General features: G+C 57.7%; 2 protein-coding genes across 2 annotated transcripts; one reads left to right on the top strand and one right to left on the bottom strand.

Annotated features, from left to right (window-relative positions):
* Positions 1 to 124: 124 nt before the first annotated feature.
* Positions 125 to 3,727, top strand: DLX6 (distal-less homeobox 6; the record flags this gene model as incomplete). The annotated part of the gene is made up of 3 exons (XM_084260014.1): positions 125 to 485; positions 1,453 to 1,646; positions 3,476 to 3,727. The coding sequence occupies 3 exons, from the start codon at positions 125 to 127 to the stop codon at positions 3,725 to 3,727; spliced, it is 807 nt and encodes a 268-aa protein (XP_084116140.1).
* A 9,313-nt stretch (positions 3,728 to 13,040) lies between these two features.
* Positions 13,041 to 15,427, bottom strand: DLX5 (distal-less homeobox 5; the record flags this gene model as incomplete). The annotated part of the gene is given in 4 exon segments (XM_084280323.1): positions 13,041 to 13,373; positions 13,618 to 13,802; positions 14,948 to 15,389; positions 15,392 to 15,427. Coding segments are annotated over 4 exon segments (996 nt in total).
* Positions 15,428 to 18,127: the final 2,700 nt, after the last annotated feature.

The raw sequence follows: 18,127 nt of genomic DNA, 5'->3' as shown, positions 1-18,127 counted from the left end.
TTAAATCACCGCCGCCTCTCCAGCGGTGCCGCGGCGGGTAAGGGGAGCGGCGGTGGCTGGGCAGAGAGGAGGCAGAGCGCGGGGGGCGAGCCGGGGAGCGCCGCGCTCTCCCTCCCAAACTTTGATGATGACCATGACTACGATGGCTGACGGGCTGGACGCGCAAGACTCCTCCAAATCCGCCTTCATGGAGTTCGGGCAGCAGCAGCCGCCGCCGCCGCAGCCGCCGCCGCCGCCCCACTCCCAGCAGAGCTCGCCGGCCATGGCCGGCGCCCACTACCCGCTGCACTGCCTGCACTCCGCCGCCGGCTCGCACCCGCACCACCAGCATCACCACCACAGCTCGCCCTACTCCGGCAGCGCCGGCTCCTACAACCACCGCTCGCTGGCCGCCTACCCCTACGTGAGCCACTCGCAGCACAGCCCTTACCTCCAGTCCTACCACAACAGCAGCGCGGCCAGCCAGACGCGGGCGGACGATGCAGGTGAGCCGGCACCGCTTCCCCAACCCGCTGCCAGCTTCTCCCCACGCTCCCTCTCCCTCCATCCCCGGGCCTCTTCCCGGCCACCCCCGGCCAGCAGCATAACGACCCCCGGCCGTGCCCCCGCTCCTGCCGGCGGAGATGCCGGCCCTGGGGTGCGCGGGGCGGCGGGGAGTGAAGGGGAGGGGGATGTTGCTTGTTCCTGCGGCCCCTCCGCGGGCCTACCACTCCGGTACCGGGCGGCGGGGCCGCCGCTCTTCCCCCCACCCCCCCGCGTCAAGCCCCGCCGCCGGCGGCTACCGTCGGTATCGCGGCGTTGGGCACCGGCGCCTCCCCGGTCGCCCCGCGGCCGGCGGGCAGAGGGCTGCGCTCGGTGCTCCTTTGTTACGGCGGGACCGGTTTCAGGCAAAATTCCTGCTAACACCTGAGGAGTGAAAGTTTCCAGGCGAGCGGGTCGCATTCCGCTCGGGGGCCGTTTGATTTATGTATTTTATTTTTTTTCCAGGGAACCGCTCATTTGTACGTATTCATCCAGAGGGGCACGGCGGGAGGGGGGTGCTAAGGGGAGGGGGGAAGCATTGTTAGAAGTCTCGGACTGGTGATTCATTGACCACCAAACTGGCGACTCGAAGTCAATTAGCTGGGTAAAACCTGGATGGTCCTGCAACCAGACATCCCTTCACCCACCCAGCGCTGCACTTTTTTGGGTTTACTTTTCTTTTTTTCCCCCCTTTCCCTCCCTTTCCCCGGGGAAAAGGCACCGTGCCCGCGATGCCCGGACAGTTGTTTTTCCTCCCGGTATCACCCGGGCAGCGACGTGTGTCGCGGCGTGGCTTTAAGGAGCCGGAGCCCCTGTGTACGCGATGCTGTTGAACCCGGCGTCGGGGTTTTCGGGAGCCGTGGCAGCCAAAATGCCCGCGATTAAATAGCTACGGAGAGTGATGTTTCAGCTGTGCTGTTTCGCTTGCAGATCAGCAAAAAACCACAGTGATTGAAAACGGTGAAATCAGATTCAATGGAAAAGGGAAAAAGATTCGGAAGCCTCGCACCATTTACTCTAGTCTACAACTCCAGGCTTTAAATCATCGCTTTCAGCAGACTCAGTACCTGGCTCTTCCAGAGAGAGCTGAACTGGCAGCTTCATTAGGACTTACCCAGACACAGGTAATTACTGGGAATCCCAAATCGCCGAAATCCTACGCGAGCAATAAAGGCCGCGCGAAGTACGATGCTCCCTAGGCGTTTTGGCCTCTGTATGGGAACGGTAGAAAAGGTAACGCACACGGTCCCCCAACTCTGTGTGATAGGACCTGCCTAATGCACGACGGGGGAGACCGCTCTGCCGCAGAAGGAGCTGAACGCGCCCTTCCCTCAGCCGTCCGGAGAGCAAGCGCTCCTGGGTTCTTGGGGCTGGTTTTGGGGGTTTTTTGATCCCGCTGATACGTTTTTAAAATTGCCTGTGTTTTCGGATAATTCCAGCGCCGAGCTGCAATTGCCCAGCTATGGAAAGGAGAACAAAACAAAGGCAAGGAATCGCTGGGCCTGAGGTAGAGCTAAAAGCACAGCGAAGCTGCCTCGTAGCAGCCTATAGGTAGCGAGGGGGCAGGAACACGTTAGGAAATACCTGTAAAATCAATAGTTAATTCATCCTGGATGACTAACGCAAATGCAGTGGTTACCCCTGGGCAAAATGTACAAAAGGTGATAATAGATCTGGAGATCAAAGACAGCCGTGTACAAAATTATAGCAGGTTAAGCCATAGTTAAGTGTGGTTGGAGTAGCTGTGCCATTCTGCTAATTTAAGCTTGAAAGACACATGAAGCATTACAGGCTTCCCAGGCTGGGGTTTGCGGCGGAGTGCGTGGATAGATGGGATCAATTCGGGTAAAATGTAATCACGCGAATTTATGAGTTTAACAAATAACTTCAGGATTTTATCATCGCCATTGATAACAGTCGCTTCCAGCCAGCGATTTTTAAATACTCGGCAAGCATTAATCATTGGAATAGACCCGATGTTTTTTACAAATGGGATCTGAGTATCCTTAGCATGCATGCCCTGCCTCTGCTTTGCTGTCTCCCTTTTCTCTCTCGCACGCACAGATTTTGGGTTTAGGTGTTCGATCCTGAACAAGTACCAAGACAAGCACCCCTGCTTATGCCTTAGCATTACATCCGTGAAGTCTGCAAGGCCAAGCACACATGTGGGAGTTGTTTTCTTTGTTTGTATGATTTTAAGACATGTGTGTAGATATATGCCTTTCGTACATGTCATGCCTATAATAATTCTGATCTGCCACGGTGGGCCCCATCCTCGCACATCTCAGGCTCCCTCCTCGGGATTTCTGCTGGATTAGGAGCAGGATTAGACCCAAAGAAATCACAATAGCCAGTTACTCTCCGAGAGGAGAGAATTTTCTCTTCTTTAAAAATTACTTTTAAAATAAAGCCACAATCCTGGTTCTATTGTGCCTCCTCCCCGTTCACATCAGCAAGGATCGCTTGATCATGCATGTTTTTGGATGCACGATTTCCTCGTAAGATGCCCTTTGTCTATTGGCTCCTGTCTCCTGGCACAAAATCATATGATTGCCCGTGTTTGACAACAGTTTGCCCAAATGATCAAATGACCTCCAAAATTCTGAATGAGGCGTTAAAGCAGAAGAGCTCAGAACATGTACTCTGCTTCATCTCCATCAGTCTGGCCTGCCCGGGGAAAATAAGGTTCCAGGTTGAAAGCTGCATCCCTCTGGCTTTCCAGCTCTGCTCTGCCCTGCCTCTCCTGTTATCTCCATCTGCATCCAGAACCCAAGAGCAGCAGCAGCAGGAGCAGCTGCCCCCCTCCTTTCCCTCTCCCCATCTCCAACCCCACACCCGACTGGCGCGGGCTCTCAGACATTCCCTAGAGCAAACCCCGCGGCCCCCGGGGGTCTCCCCTGCCATGCCCTGGGTGCTGACGGCAGCCTAATATCTACTGCTTTTTGGTTTGCAGGTGAAGATCTGGTTTCAGAACAAACGCTCCAAATTCAAGAAGCTGCTGAAGCAGGGCAGCAACCCCCACGAGAGCGACCCTCTGCCCGGCTCCGCCGCCCTCTCCCCTCGCTCTCCGGCTCTGCCTCCAGTCTGGGACGTTTCAGCTTCTGCCAAGGGAGTCAATATGCCTCCCAACAGCTACATGCCTGGCTATTCTCACTGGTATTCTTCTCCACATCAAGACACAATGCAGAGACCACAAATGATGTGAATTGTCCAAGAGAAATAATCTCCCAAGAACGCCTCGTCTCGACATGGCAAGAAGTTCCCCTGCTTTGCCAAGCCGTGCCAGCTAACAGGCTCTGTGTGAACTTGTAGATGCGGCAAAGAGACAGAGTGGCTTTACTTTATTTTATTTTTTTTAAGTAACCTCAGCGATTGATCTTGAACAGAAAGACACAATTTTCATTCTGGCGCACAGAAGACACTTCTCTTTAGGATATTTTCCTTTGGACTCCAAGGCACCAGCCTCTTTCTCTGTGGAGTATACGTCAAAACAAACTTTTTACAGACTTTGCCCACAAGAAGAACCTGAATCTACCATGGCAGCCGTTTTTACTTGTTTAATGATCTAAAGACATTACATGATGAAAGAGACACTAGTCAAAGCTCCTTCATTTTTATTCACCAAATCCGGACTGGGGAAAAAGAATATACTAAAAGAGCAAAGAAGGGATTTTAAAAAAAAAAAAGAAGAAGAAAATTAAATGAAAGAAAGAAGAGGGGAAAAAAGGTCGAACTGGTTGAAAATTTGAAAATATACTGTAAGATTAGAACATTACCAAGAAGCAAAACCTGCATGCTTTCTCCAAATGCAATGGGCTGCGGCTCAGAAGAAACCACCGTCTCTCCCGCGAAGAGCCCCCTCACCCGCACCCGCACACACCCGCACGCAGCCGGACAGACTCCCGGAGACGAGCAGGAAAGACAGAGCGAGGGATCCGCGGCAAGCCCCGCCGCCGCGGTCCGGGGGAGGAAGGTCCAGCGCTGCCTGACGGCAGTCTCACCCACTGTGCGAGAGGGACCCCTCCCCACGAGCAACCTTTCTGTATATATTGTTGAATTTTAGTTGTACATATACTTTGTATGTTTTTGTCTTCTTTCATATATAGAGTAAAAGCCACAAAACGCCCGCCTGGCTCCTATTCCTCCCCGCCTTTAGCGGATCCCCACCTCCCCCGACCTGCCCCCCGAGCTTAGCCCGGGCAGCTGGACGCTGTCCCCCCGCTCGCCTGCGCGCACAGACACCACTACCTGAACATACATCTGCGAGCAACGACAGAAAAGATATTGGGGGGAGGAGGGTGGGGGGAGAAAGAGGGGGGGGGCGGGTGGTTTGTTTAGTTTTAAGGCTCCGACTAAGACAAGAGACACCGAGACCGCAAAGATAAGCCTAGAAGAAGTTTCTAATCACCCAGCCATTTCTGCTGCTATTTCACTGTACCACTGCTCAGCTGAGCTGAGCTTTCTCGCGCAGGCAAAGCTCAGAGCCCTGCCTTTCTTCCCAAAGGTTGGAGACTCCAAATTATTAAGAAAGGAGGCGCCCTCCTTTGTTTTTAAAGAGCAGACAATGCAAGCTGAGGAATGTTTTGCAAAGCCCTGAGAGGTGCCCAGGCACACAACACGCTGTCCAGCCAGCTCCAGCCTCACCAGCTTGTGGAAAGCACAGCAACTACTGACAATGAAAAGCCCTTTCCTCATCCAAGCTGGGTGCCCCATACTGCGAGAATTAATGGCTAGAGACCTGGGCATCCTTCAAATTATGAACCTTGAAACCACTGAGCCATTTATCAGAAGTCAATAGAGATCCTCAGAGTGCTCCATATAATGACAGCTACATACAGTCGTGCAAAAGGACAGTCACTATAATTAGACACAAAGCAAAGACTACTTACCAATATACCAGTTTTTTGGGGGGTGTTTTTTTGTTTTTTTTTGAGCAACTTCCACGCTCAGTCAGTCTTCAGAGTGGTTTAAAACCGATCAGTCTTGTCATTTTCTACCATTCGTATTGTTACATTAGGAAAAATGTTTTCTTTTCTTTTTTTCCCCTTCCCACTGTGAAACTTTGGGTTCAGAGCTCCCCAGGATCAATTCTGAACAAAGCCTCCAGCTGCAGTGCCATCCAATTTGAAGCAGACATTGGGGACAATTTAAGGTTTTTATCCACAAGAAGGTTTTTTTCCATTCTCTTAAATGCAGCCATAATTAGAGTAATTTTTCATGTAGCCCGCTGATTACAGCGTTTTTACCGTCAAAGATAATTACCTGTAATTTTCTTCCACTTTTAATACTAAAAAGCCATCTTTATTTAGATTCAGGAACAGGAAAGGCGAAACAAAAGAGGAAAATTATTCTGTTATTCATACACAAATTGCAGAGACGTAGGGCCTAAAATTGAAAATTAACCAAAATTATAATGCTGAAAAGAATGGAAGAGGCTTCAGAAGTACAGCTGGTAGTGGGGCTCACTGAATTATTCAAATGACACTGGAGGGAAAGCTACCATACATTTAAACCAACAGCGCCCGTGTGCGCCTGTGTGCGAGCCCGTGCATCGCTCAGAAAACCCCGCTCCACACCCCCGCACGCTGGCCCCTGCTCGGGATCACCCTCGCCCCCGGAGAAGGGAGGCGGATGCCCCGGTGAGCGAGCCCCGCAAGCCCGCGAAGCCCGGCCCAGCTGAGCCGAGCCCAGCCGAGCCCAACCCGGCGGGTCCCGGCCCCCCACGGCCCCCGCAGCCGCTTTAACCCTTTCGATGCAGTCCCCGAGTGAGAACGGCGGCGGGCGGTTCCCCACCCCCCCTACACCTCCGCCCCCCCACCCCGCCCCGCTGGCGGGCCCGGGGGGTAGGGGTGGCAGAGGGGGCTCGCTGCTTTCTTGTGGGCTTTCGGGGGCTTCCTCCTCGCCTGCACACCAGCGTGGGGGCCGGCGTGGAAAGCCTCTCGGGTGCGTCGTGCCCTCCTCCCCCACTACTGCTTTCTCAGACAGGCTTAAAGAAAGCCCAGGCAACGAGGAAGCGAGCAAACAAATGCATTATAATAATAACAATAATAATGATTAAAAACAACAACAAAAAAAGCGAGGCGGATAGCTTAGAGGAGTGGGAGAAGGTGCGAGAGGCAGGCCTCCCGAGAGCAGGGTGGGAGCGGGTGGCGGCAGCGGCAGCGCCGGCTCCCACTCGCGGCTGCCGCCCCGGGAGACTCTCGTGAAACAGCGTCATCTATGGATGGAGCGGCGGCAGCTCCCCACGCCCGCCGCCAAACCTGCCGCCGCCGGGCTGACAGCGCCGGCTCCGCCACCGCCTGCCCGCCAGCCCGACCGGCCGCCGCCGGGCTCCGCCGCCTCGGGGCCGCCGGGATGGGCGCCGCGGAGAGCCGCGGAAAGGCGCGCCGTCGCCGTCCCGCTGCGGGGCCGGGCGGACGGGGCTGGCCCCGAGGTTCGCGCGGTTTTTCCGCCGGTCGCCGACGACCCGCGCCGCCCCTCCGGGAGCCCGGGGACGCCCCCGCCGCTTCCCCCCTCCTTTGCCACCCCCGCCCCCCCCCCGCGCCCCCCCCCCCCCCCCCCAAGTTCCGCACCTCCCGCCGCCCCCGGCAACACCGGGAGTTGGAGGGAGGGGGGTAAAGGGACGCGGAGCTGCCGAGGTCCGGCCCGGTGATGGAAACCGCCGGCACAAGACTGACCGCGAAAGCGGGGGGACGAGCGCAGACGGGGCGTGCTTCGAAGGGGAAGGCGCGAAGCAGTCACAAACGGACCCCAAACCCAAGCGATCCCCAAAACTTACCCCCTGTGAAAATCTGCTAAGCAAGGACCGGGGTCTAGAAATCTATACTGAACAGAAGCAGTGGAGAATATTTTTCTGAGTCTCAGGGCAGAAGCTCTTTCTCTATATTCTTGGTTGAGTGAGCACATCCAGGTGTGAAATTGTTTGCACACCCCAGCACCTCTTATATTGCCAGCAAAATTAGCTGTTATTACTGTCACTGTTTAGTGATGGTTAGCTTGATAAAAAAAAACTGCTGTAATCAAGACCTGGCGCATCTTTGCAAATTACAGATAATTGTAAACGTCCAGATTATGATAATAGCATCCTAATCCAGCCTGCAATATAATTATTACAGAGTGTTACATCTGAAACTGTCCAGTAGGGCTAATTCAGCCATTATTTAGACCCTATTTTTGCACTGCAAATGGGTTGCTGAGTTGAAAATGTACGATTGTAATTTCACGGGGCACTCAATGAGTAATGGTATAGGGAGAGAAAAATACAAAAGTGAAATGTGAACAGTAGCGATCAAATCAAACTCTGAAGGACAAAAGACTGTTTGATTCATAGGGAATGAGAAGAGCGGGAATTAAGAAAATAGCAAATCAGTGGTCTGCAGCGTTACGTGTCCAAATCTCAACGAGTGCGAGCCTGATGTGCAGGCAGGGGCTGATGCTTCTGGCTCCCGCCTGCATCAGTCCGCCTCTCGGCTCGGCTCTTCCCGGCAATCTCGCCCCGGTACCCGAAGGATCCCCGGGCTCCCCACCCATCCCCAAAATCCGGCTTGCCCTTGTCGTATGCCTCCTCTCAGGTGACTGAACGTCACTTTCGGGCAAGAACCCTCGTAACCGGGAGGGTGGTGGTGGGGGGGGTGTGTGTGTATGTGTGTGTGAAGGGGTGGGGGATTTAGGGGGGGTGGAGTGCGGGATGCGGGAAGCCGGCGCCGGACACGCCGCGGAGCCCGCGGCCTTTTGCGCTCTCGCGTACCTGCTGGACGTCAGGGGTCCTTAAGGAAATTATCACGGAACCGACTCAATTGTAATTAATTAACCAAAAGAGCCTGGCTAACAGGACTACCTGCAGCTAGCGAGGTTAACTCATCGGGCTAGTTCACTTTCGACTCCTGATTAGCTTTTATTAACCCTGGACACGACATACACAAAACCGCTTCATTTTTAATGGGCCAAATCATCAAAGCGCGGTTGCTGCCCCGCCGGCAGGTATCGGCGGGGTCCGGGGGCGGGGGGCAGTGCCCGGCGGGAGGGGTGCCTGCCCGGCCTTTGCTGGCCTCCCCCCCTCTGCAGCAGCACCTGGCAGCCCGCAGCCTTCATCTGCGCGCTTTTCTCCGCGGGAATTAATAAAAATAACGTGAAGAAAGGGAAAGGAAAGCTCAGTGGATACCGCGAAGCGAAAACCCTATAAAACGCGTTATATGGCGCGTTTCGAGGAGACTGTAAAGGTTTCCTGGGATGGATGGATGGATGGATGGATGGATGGATGGATGGATTGGATGGATGGATGGAGGGCCGGCCGGCCAGCTCCGCAGTCAGGCAGACGATGCCGCTGCAGAGCAGGGAGCCAAGTCAGGATCCGGCCCGGCGAAGCTCGCTGATCCCTGCTGCAAAGCCCGGGCCGAGGTTTAGGCAACCTCTCCGGGACTGCCGAGGGGCAGGCAGCTGCGGGAGGAGAGCGAGGAGCCATCCCCAAGCTCCTCCTTGCAAAGTGCTGAATCAGTCGCAGTTTCAGACCAGACCCGGCTTCCCGAGCCCTCACCTGAAGGGAAATAAGGAGGCGAGGAGGCCTGGGAGTTTTTCCCGCGGCCTTGGAGGTCGTGTCCATGGAGGGTGTTAGCACAGACACGCGTGTGTGTGGGGGTGGGGGTGTGGATGTGTGTCGGGATTTATCAGGTCTGTATTCCTGGCTGATAAACCGTTGCTTATCCTCCCAAATGGCGTTTAAATAGATGCACCGCCGAACAAAGAGCAGAAACATTTAATTGATGTAACACAGATTCTCCCTAAAAAAGCAGGAAAAAAAAAGAGAGAGAGAAAGAGAGAGAGAGAGAAATGGAGGCTGAACGTAAACTCCGCGGTTCCTACTTTCACGGCTCTTGTCTGACCTATAAAACAGGTTATTGCGTTACTGCAGGCAACCGCTCAAATGACTAAAAGCAAGAAGAGGGGCTTCCCCCCCTCCCAGCCTCCCACCCTCCCAACTTTCCTGAAGCAATAGATCTCCTTTCCGTAATCCACAACCGAACCACCTAAAGTCTGTCAGTCGCAAAATTGCGTGGTAGAAATCTTTAATCGATGCCACATGTGCGATGCGCGTTCGGGATGCAGCGCTGCCTGCGGCGGGGCGGGCAGCGCCCGGGGGCCCGCGCCGGCAGCGGGAGCCGCGGGGGAACGAATTTATGGGGGAGACCGAGGGGAGCGAAAGGGAGACAGGAACGCCTGACGAGCGGGCTGCCTTGACGCGGTGACAGGTTGGAGGGGGTGGGTTTTTTTAATTCCTCGGGGGAAGAGGGGGAGGGAAACTGAATCGCTTGGTGAGGAGGCAGCGCTCTCCCGGATGGAGGCTCTTCCCCACCGAGCGATGCGGAGATACCCGGGCAGGGAGCAGCAGGGGGGGTTCCTGGGGAGGAGGAGGGGGGGCTGGGAAATGGAGGAAGGTGTTCCCTCGGTGTCCGTAGCTGGGGGGTTGCGCGGGCAGCCAGCTGTGCGTGTTTAGGTGCGGGTGTTGTGGGTGTGCGCCCCATCCGGGGGAGAACGCGGTGGGGAGGTGGATCTGCTGTGGGTGGGAGAGCCCCGGGGGTGCAGGCGGTGTCAGGAGATGTCGAGCTGGGCTGTTCTCTGTATGTGTGTGTCTCTGTGCGTGTGTGTGTCAGGCCCTGTGGCTCAGCCCTGGAGCCGCTCGGCACCCACAGGAATGTGGCTCCTCTCGGCTCCCCGAGCTGCCCCGGCTCCACATGGAAGTGGCCGCCAGGAAAAGAGCAGGGAGGGGAAGAGGGGGGAGAAGCTGGGGGAGAGGGGGGGGAGAAAAAAAAAAAACCCCAAGGCAAGCCCCGAGCCAGCAATCCGCCGAGCCCAAACCCAGCGTCAGACAAAGGACAGTTCATCCCATCCCTTTCCCGGGGAGGCAAGGGGGGAGGCCCTGACAAGCCAGGCTCCCTCCGGCCGCCGCTGTAGCCCCCGGGGTGCGCCCGGGCGGGGATAGAGGCGCCGGGGTGTGTCTGCCTGTACGTACAGGGACAGGAGCATCCCCTCGGCCCAGGGTTCTCACGAAAGGGCGGGCAGCTGTAGATCCTGTGTATGCATCTGAGCCGAGGCTGCGGCGACGGGGTGCCCCGGCGAGGGGCATTTCCTGAGCGTATCTGGCTACCCTCTCCCGGGAAAAGGTGCTATGCTCTCCCCGACTTGCCCTGAGCTGTGAGGAAGAGAAATTAAGCAGGGAGAGGGACCGACATGGAAACCAACCCGAGCTGACTCGGCTGGCTCGCAAAGGGGAGCAGTGCCAGAGCGCAGGCTGCCCGGCCAGCGCCGGCAGTGTGAATTCCCAACCCTGCCGGCACCTCGCCTGCCCGGAGCTGTTCCTGCGCTGTCCGCCCGAGCCCTCCCGGCCCCGGCAGGTTACCCTAACCAAACAGCCCCCCGGCAGCTCCTCAAAGAAAAGGGTGGGTGGACCGACCTGGGAAATAGACTTCCACCTCTTGTGTCCAAGTCTTTCTGCAAAGGGAATGGACCTAGGGGAGTGGGGAATCTTTTACCGCAGACTGAAAAAAAAAATTACTGCTTGTCTAGAGGGAAGCGAGGAAAAGAACGGGAGAAAATGAAAGGTCGGGTTGCCTTTTCTTGTGGGTTTGGTTTTAGGGTTGTTTTTTTTTTTGTTGTTGGTTTATTTTTTCACAGGGTGGAACTTAGCAAAAGAGACAAAGCCGAGCTTTCCAGCAGTCGCGGTAAGCGCCTGAAACCTTGCGAGTGAAATCAGCGGGAGCCGGCTGAGAGGACGCGGGGAGCGGCGGGGCAGCGGCGGCAGGGCGGCCCTCTAGCCGCCAGCGCCCGCCCGGCAGCGGGCAGGGGTGGGCAACCGGCGGCGGCCCCCGCCGCCCTGCCGCCGGCACCCACGCACGCCTCCCCGGCGTGCAGGGAACAGCTTCACCGAACAGACTGGTCTATTGTACTGCAAGCCATTTACCAACCCCCAAACCTGTTACAAAACAGCAACCTCGGGCTTCTTTCTTTGCGGAGAAGGACACGCACACTCACACACGCACTCACACTCAGGCACACGCAACAAAACATGGCAGGCAGGAGCGGAGGGAGAAGAAAGGAGGGGGAGGGCAGCGGGGAGGAAGACTAGAGACAGGTAAGTGCGCCCCAGGGCAGGAGCGTGCCTTTTCAGGCCTCCTCTCCCGGCCCTGCCAGCTCTCCCCGCCATCCTCGGGTGACAAGGGGTGTTTTTTATAATCTCGGGGATCTTTCAAGCGACGCCTTTGTCACATGCACTGCTGCCGGCTCTACCCCGCACGGCCGTGAATTCTTAGGGCGGCTCCCCCCACGGCAGCCGGGGCGAGGGCAGGCCCCCGCAGGAACGTGTGCCGGTGTGGGGTTCCCAAGGGCCGGCTGCTGCCGGGGAACACCCGGGGTTTCTGCTGGCAGAGGGGCCCCCACTCGGTATGGGCCGCCGCGCCAGTGCTCCGCGCCCCTGGACAGCTCTCCGGCCACCTGGCCGAAGCCGTGCCCCCATCCCCCGCCCCGCTGCACCGGGCAGCGCTGGCGAGGGCTCCGCCGCCCGTCCTTTTCCCTAAATCGTGTAGACAACAGATTAAACCAAGCAAACAAAAAAAAAATTACCTCCGCGAAGTCCCTTCTTCAGCCGGAGCCGCCGCAGGCTTTTAGCAGGAGCAAGGAGAGCGGGGCCCTCATTTTATCCTTTTCTCATATTTAGTGGCTCCCTTTGACGGAAACGTAATTTGTATAATTAGCCGAGCGCACACGGGCGACTGATGGGCTGTGGAGTGTGCAGCTCTCGACGCTAATTGCTCTCAGCAAAGGATTCAGGACGGCTTAGGGCGAGAGATTTGCTTTCTAGCGTTAGGATGGGCAGCTTTCCCTTCAGCTTAAACAGCTATGAGAGAAGGTGCACGCGGTCTGGCCAAAGCCCCCTTTCCAGCGGGGATGAGAGCATCGCCGCCCCTGGACTTGCTCGTGAGGGACCTACAAGGGTCAGGTCCACCCGGCTGTGGTGGCATGGCATGGCGACCGAGCCCCCAGGATCGGGCCCTTCAAATTCCCGCTTTCCTCACTCATTCTCGGCGAGCTAATTGCCATTATTTTATTTTCCTGTTTGTTTCCTCCCTTGCTAACAGAAGAAGGGGTAATTTGGAAACGTTTCTCGTGGTCGAAATAATTTTATTTTATTCAGAATATACAGTTTAATTCCTCTATCTACAATTATTTACAGGGTTAAAATAACAATGAAAAAAGTCTCTGGAAAAGTTGAGGTCATAGATTTCAAGGCACCATTGATAGTGTCCACAGCTGAGCCAAAAAATGTCCGTATTGTATAAAAAAGGGGTTCCTTTGAAATGCAATAAGTTACATGCACAAGCTTTACACATTTTAATCTTTTTGTTTCTTTTCCCTTTTAAAAATCCCCCATATGCATTCCTTTCGTTATTATTCCTTAACAGTAAAACACAGGAGTCCAAGGAACAACCAAAAAAAAATTTAAAAAATAAAATAATAAGGGTCAGACTCTAATAAATTGTCCCAGAGGCCAGTGCTAACGGGTGCTGTAGGGAGCCGTGGGGTTGGAGGTGGGAGTTGATGGAGTTGGCAGCGGGGTACCAGGAAGCGGAGCTCTCCAGGTAGGTGGATGCAGGGGATGGGTTGGAGTTTGGAGGGTGACCGTGTGCGTGGGCATGGTGGTTTAGGGAGCGGGATGTGCCCTGAGGTTCCCAAACTGCAGGCGACTGTGGAGAATTGCAGGCCATGGGGTCGCTGGAGCTGGGGCTGTGTTCCGGAGGCATCTCGCCGTTCTTCATGATCTTCTTGATCTTGGATCTTTTATTCTGAAACCAAATTTTCACCTGGAGGGGGGGCGGGGGAGGTGTGAGGGAGAAGGAGAGGGGAGGAAAGAAGGAGGGGGGGGGAGGGAAACCGACACCGTTAATGCCCGCCCGGAAAGCCGTCGCTCCGCGGCTGCGAGGGACCCGCTCCCCGCCGCCCTCCCGGCCCCTCCGCGGGGCCAGATCCGGCCCTTCACGCCGCGCCAAGGGAGACCCGGGGCTCAGCGCCCCGCCGGGCCGGGCCAAGCCGAGTCGAACGCGGTACCTGTGTCTGCGTGAGCCCCAGGGAGGCGGCTAGCTCGGCCCGCTCGGGCAGGGCGAGGTACTGGGTCTTCTGAAACCTCCTCTGCAACGCCGCCAGCTGAAAGCTGGAATAAATAGTCCGGGGTTTGCGCACTTTCTTTGGTTTGCCGTTCACCATCCTCACCTCGGGCTCCGCCACCTCCTTCTCTGCACGGGCGCAAGGGCGGGAGAGAGACACAGACGCAGACGTTAAGGCGCGGGTCAGGGCTCCGCTCCGCGCAGCATGCGCTGCCGCCGGCGGCGTCCCGCCCGCGGGCCGGGCCGGGCCCGGCCGGGTAGGGCAGCGGCGCCGGCCCGACGGGCCCCCGCGGCTCCCACCGAGGCTCCCGCCGCCGGGCGGCGGCCCCGCGCACCCTCCGCCGGCTCCCCGCCGTGAGAAGAGCGGGGTCCCCCTTCCTCCTCGTCGTGGCCTTGGCCGCCCCCGGCTCTCCTCCGCCTCCCGCGACCGCCCGGGGCATCCTCTGCGGAGGGCGGCGGCGCCGCGGGCATTAGGCGGATTATTGGTCCCTTGCCGGGAAGAGGCCGGCCGGGAGCCGAGACCTACCCGGGGCACCGGCCGCTTCCCCCGCACGCCCGCGCCTTCCCCCCCCCGCCGCCGCCGGCGTGTCCCCAAGCGCCGCCGCAGCCGCGCTCGCCCAAGCCAAGCCCCAGCCGCCTGGCTTGGCTACGGGCTTGCTTTATTTTTCTTTTTGCCAGTCTCCGGTTTTTTTTTTCCCTCCTCCTCCCCTTCCCCCCCCCCCCCCCCCCCCGCAACAACTTACAAAGAAGTAAATGGAAAGCGCTAAAAACGCGGCGCTTTCTGGTAAAAATCCCTCCCGGCTTCGCAGCCCCACCACGGCTGGGCTCCCCCCTCCCAGTCTCCTCCCCCGCCCCTCTAGCACAGGGGGAAGGAAACTTTCTTTGCCACCGCGAACCTGAGTTTGAGACACGCAACAAGGCTCGGCTATTCCCCCCCCCTCCCCCTTTTCCTGCGGGGAGAAAGTGGAGGGAGGCAGCCGTGGGGGCCGGGGGGCAGCTGACCGACGTTTGCTTCCCTTAAGCATTAGTCCTAGAATTTGCGTCTTAGATCGTGCGGGCTAGTCAAGAAAACTAGAACAGCTTTCCACCTCTTTTTACTTTCTTTAAATTTACTTTTAAATCTTGTTTTCCTTTTCATTTTTTTTTTCGTCCCTCTGCTTTAGGGAAAGCAGCATCCCCGCGGTCCGCGGGGCAGGGATCTGCCGGGGCGCTCTCTCCCAGGCTCCCCACCGCCGCGGAAGCTCCCCGCACGCCCCCGGCCCCCCGGCTCTCACCTGGCTGGCTGGCGGAGCTCTGTACGCGGTTGTAAGCCCCGCTGTACTGGTGGTAGGGGCTGGCGTAGCTGTAGTCTGCATAGGCTTTGGCAGGATAGTTCCCAGCAGATCCGTTCATGCCGTGGTACTGATACTGGTAAGGGTTGAGCGCTTTGCCGTAGGAAGCCGAGGTAGGCGAGCAGTAACCGTGCGGGGCTCCCCCCGCCGGGCTGTAGTAGTCGGAATCCGTAGCCGAGGACTCGGGTAAAGTGGGAGATTCCTGGGACGGGTGGTGCATGGCTGCGGCCGTCTGGAAAGGAGCCTGGAAGTCGCCGGATCTGATGTTGGGGACCCTTCTGTCAAATACTCCTGTCATAGCTCGGAGCCGTCGGCTGGCTGGAGCTGGCTGCTGGGGCTGCTCGGGTCTAAGCAGACATGTCTGGGGGAGGAGGCTGCGGCGCTCTGTCTGTCTCCGGCAGACTGCTGGCTGGGGCGCAGCATAGGCTTGGTTAAATCCTTAATTGCGCTCTTACGCACAGCAGGGTGGATCGGGTTCCATTGGCCAGAGCAATCGGGAGCAGCGACACCCTAACTCGTCCAACTAGTTTAGCACAACAAAGCTTTGGCTTAAAAAAAAAGGGGGGGGAAGGAGGGGAAAAAAAAAAAAGTCCCATTCAAGCTCTTTTAAAGTGAATACCAACAGCAATCTCCGAGCCGAAGCGTCGCGATCGAGAGGTTTCCGGCTCCCCCCTCCGCCCCCCCCCCGCTCCCGCAGCCGGTGAGGGGCTCGGCCGGCCCCGCGGGCGCGCAGCCCGGTGCCCCCGCACCTCCAGCCCGCAGCGCCCTGGGGGAGGGCTGCAGCCACGCCGCTCGGATTTGCCGTCCGGTCCCTCTTGCCTACGGTGACGGCTCGGGAACAACGCACCGGGCGCTCCTGGTTCCCAAAACGATCTGGTGGCGATAACCATTAGCGTCTAACCAGGGATGTTTCCTTCGGATCGTCCTCCCTCTCCGGCCGCCCGGGACCTCCGCGTTAAATAAAGTAAATCACACTCCCCCCCACCCCCCCACCCCCCAAATCTTGCCTTTTAGTTACATCATTTCCTGCGCCGAAGACCCCAGCGCGGCCCGGAGCCAGGCGGGAGTCTCTCGGCAGGACGCCCTGCCGTGGGGGAGCTGCTGGGGGCACCACACGGTGCCTAGGGGCGCCCACCCCGTGGGGCTCCCGAAATGGGCGGAGAGCCCCCGGCCCTCCCCCGCCCCCCCGGGGGTGGGAGCGCCGGTGCCCCTTCAGGTGCACCCGCGGCCGCGCTCGGCCCCACGCGTGGCCGCACCCTACCGCCCCGGGGCGATGTCACCATCTGGTCCGGCTCCGGCCCAGGGTCAGATGCCCGTCACGAGGGGAGATCAAATCACCCTCACGCGTGGGCAGGACCATTGTGAGGCCGCCTCGGGGCTTCCACGCTTGGATGCCGCCTCAAGGACCCACTTCCCGGGTGACAGCCCTCCAAAAGCGGAGGGCTCTCCCCTCTTCTCCTCGCCCCCCAAGTCCCTCCCTTCCGCAGCACCCTGACCGGCAGCACCCTCCTTCCCCAGCACCCGCTCCTCCGCGCCCGTCTGCGCACTCAGGTCCCGAGCAATGGGCTCCGCGGCCGGGCCGCGGCGAGCCGCGGGTGCTGATGCCCATCTCTCCCATCGCTGGTAATTTTACAGCAGCGCTGCAAAAAGAAAAAAAAAAGAAAAAGAAAAAGAAGGATCAGATTTTACTAGACACTAAGGAAAACAAATAAAAGGCTGTTTTCAGTGACCTGGAGTTGTAGATTTTTCTGAAGTTGTTTACTCTCCAGATTTAGCCTGTTTGCTCACCGAAGATCTCCTAGCCAGCTGGGTAACACTTGTAACACAACCATGCATGTTGTACTTGAACTTATTGTTTGCTTTGGAAATATCCACAGCTCATATAAAATCACATTAAACAAATCCCAAAGCATTTCATTATATGAATCACTTAAATACATTCGGAATATGTCACCACCATCCCACCACCCCCATTTTTTCTAAGGAGAGGAACCGGAGAGGGATATATGTTTACGACTGGAAAACGGGAAGGGGGAAAGTAAGTTTATTAAAGCTCCCAATTTGCATCCAGTTGGAAAGGACGGTAGAGATTTTAAACAGATGAAGGGGGGCAGGGGGCTGAAAGTCGGGGAGAAGCCCATTTGTGTCATAAATTCCAGGGCACTGCACTTCAACACGTCCGGACAGGAAGGTGCCGTTTGAAGGGAGAAAACAGGAGAGGAGCTGGGCGCTGGTATCGCACCCAGCCCCGGCAGCGTCCGGAGCGGCGGCGGGTCCCGGCCAAGCCGTCCTGACAAGCTGTTTTTGCAGCTCACCAGGCAAATCTGGGTCGGTTTCCTGCAGCAGAGAAAGTTGGCTCTTGTTTTATTCAGAGGCAAGGCACGGAAAAAAAAATCAAAATCCCCAAACCCCCAAACCATCAAAACTTTCGATATTAAAAAGGGATAAAAAAGAGGCAGAAACCAGCAGATACAACCGCAAAACCCCCAAGCTGGGTTTTTTTTCGGAGCCATCCGCAGCCGTCGCAGCCCGTGCGGGGATTACGGCGATGAGGACCTACAAATCTGCCTGTTTGCGGGTTTCCTGCCCCCCGTCCTTCCCGCCCCGAACCCGATTTTCCTGACTTTGTGCTGTTCTTTTCCCCCAGCGGTTTTTATTTAACACATCCGGTGGGGACCGAGCGTTTCGGAGGGAGCCGGAGTCTGTTTTCCATTTCACAATATGGTCATTGTTTACCGGCACATGCCCGCCGCCCCGCCTGAGCGGCCCCCGCGTCCAGCCGCGGCCCTTTCGGGCCCAAACCCCGCTATTCCGCGGAGGATGGGGGGTGGGGTGAGGGAGGGGTGTGTGTGTTGGGGGGGGGTGTGTGTGTGCCGCGGTTGCAGCCGGTCCCGGTGCGCAGGGCGCCGCGGCCGCGGACACGTCGAAGGCGCGCGGCGGCGGTGCCCGTGACAAGAGCGCCACGGCGTGGCCGCGCGGGGCCGCCGCGCTACCTGCGCGCCGCCCGCTCCCCCCCGCCCAGCGCTTCACCCCCCCCCCCCGCCCTTCCTCCGCCGCCGCCGCCCCCGCCGGGGCCAGACTGAGCGGCGGCGGCGGCCGCGGAGCCGGGCGGCCCCGCCAGCG

Source organism: Gallinula chloropus, assembly GCF_964237585.1.
Source record: "Gallinula chloropus genome assembly, chromosome: 2".
Taxonomy (NCBI): domain Eukaryota; kingdom Metazoa; phylum Chordata; class Aves; order Gruiformes; family Rallidae; genus Gallinula; species Gallinula chloropus.
The sequence above is the reverse complement of the archived record's forward strand: the minus strand, read 5'-3'. Positions and strand labels throughout refer to the sequence as shown.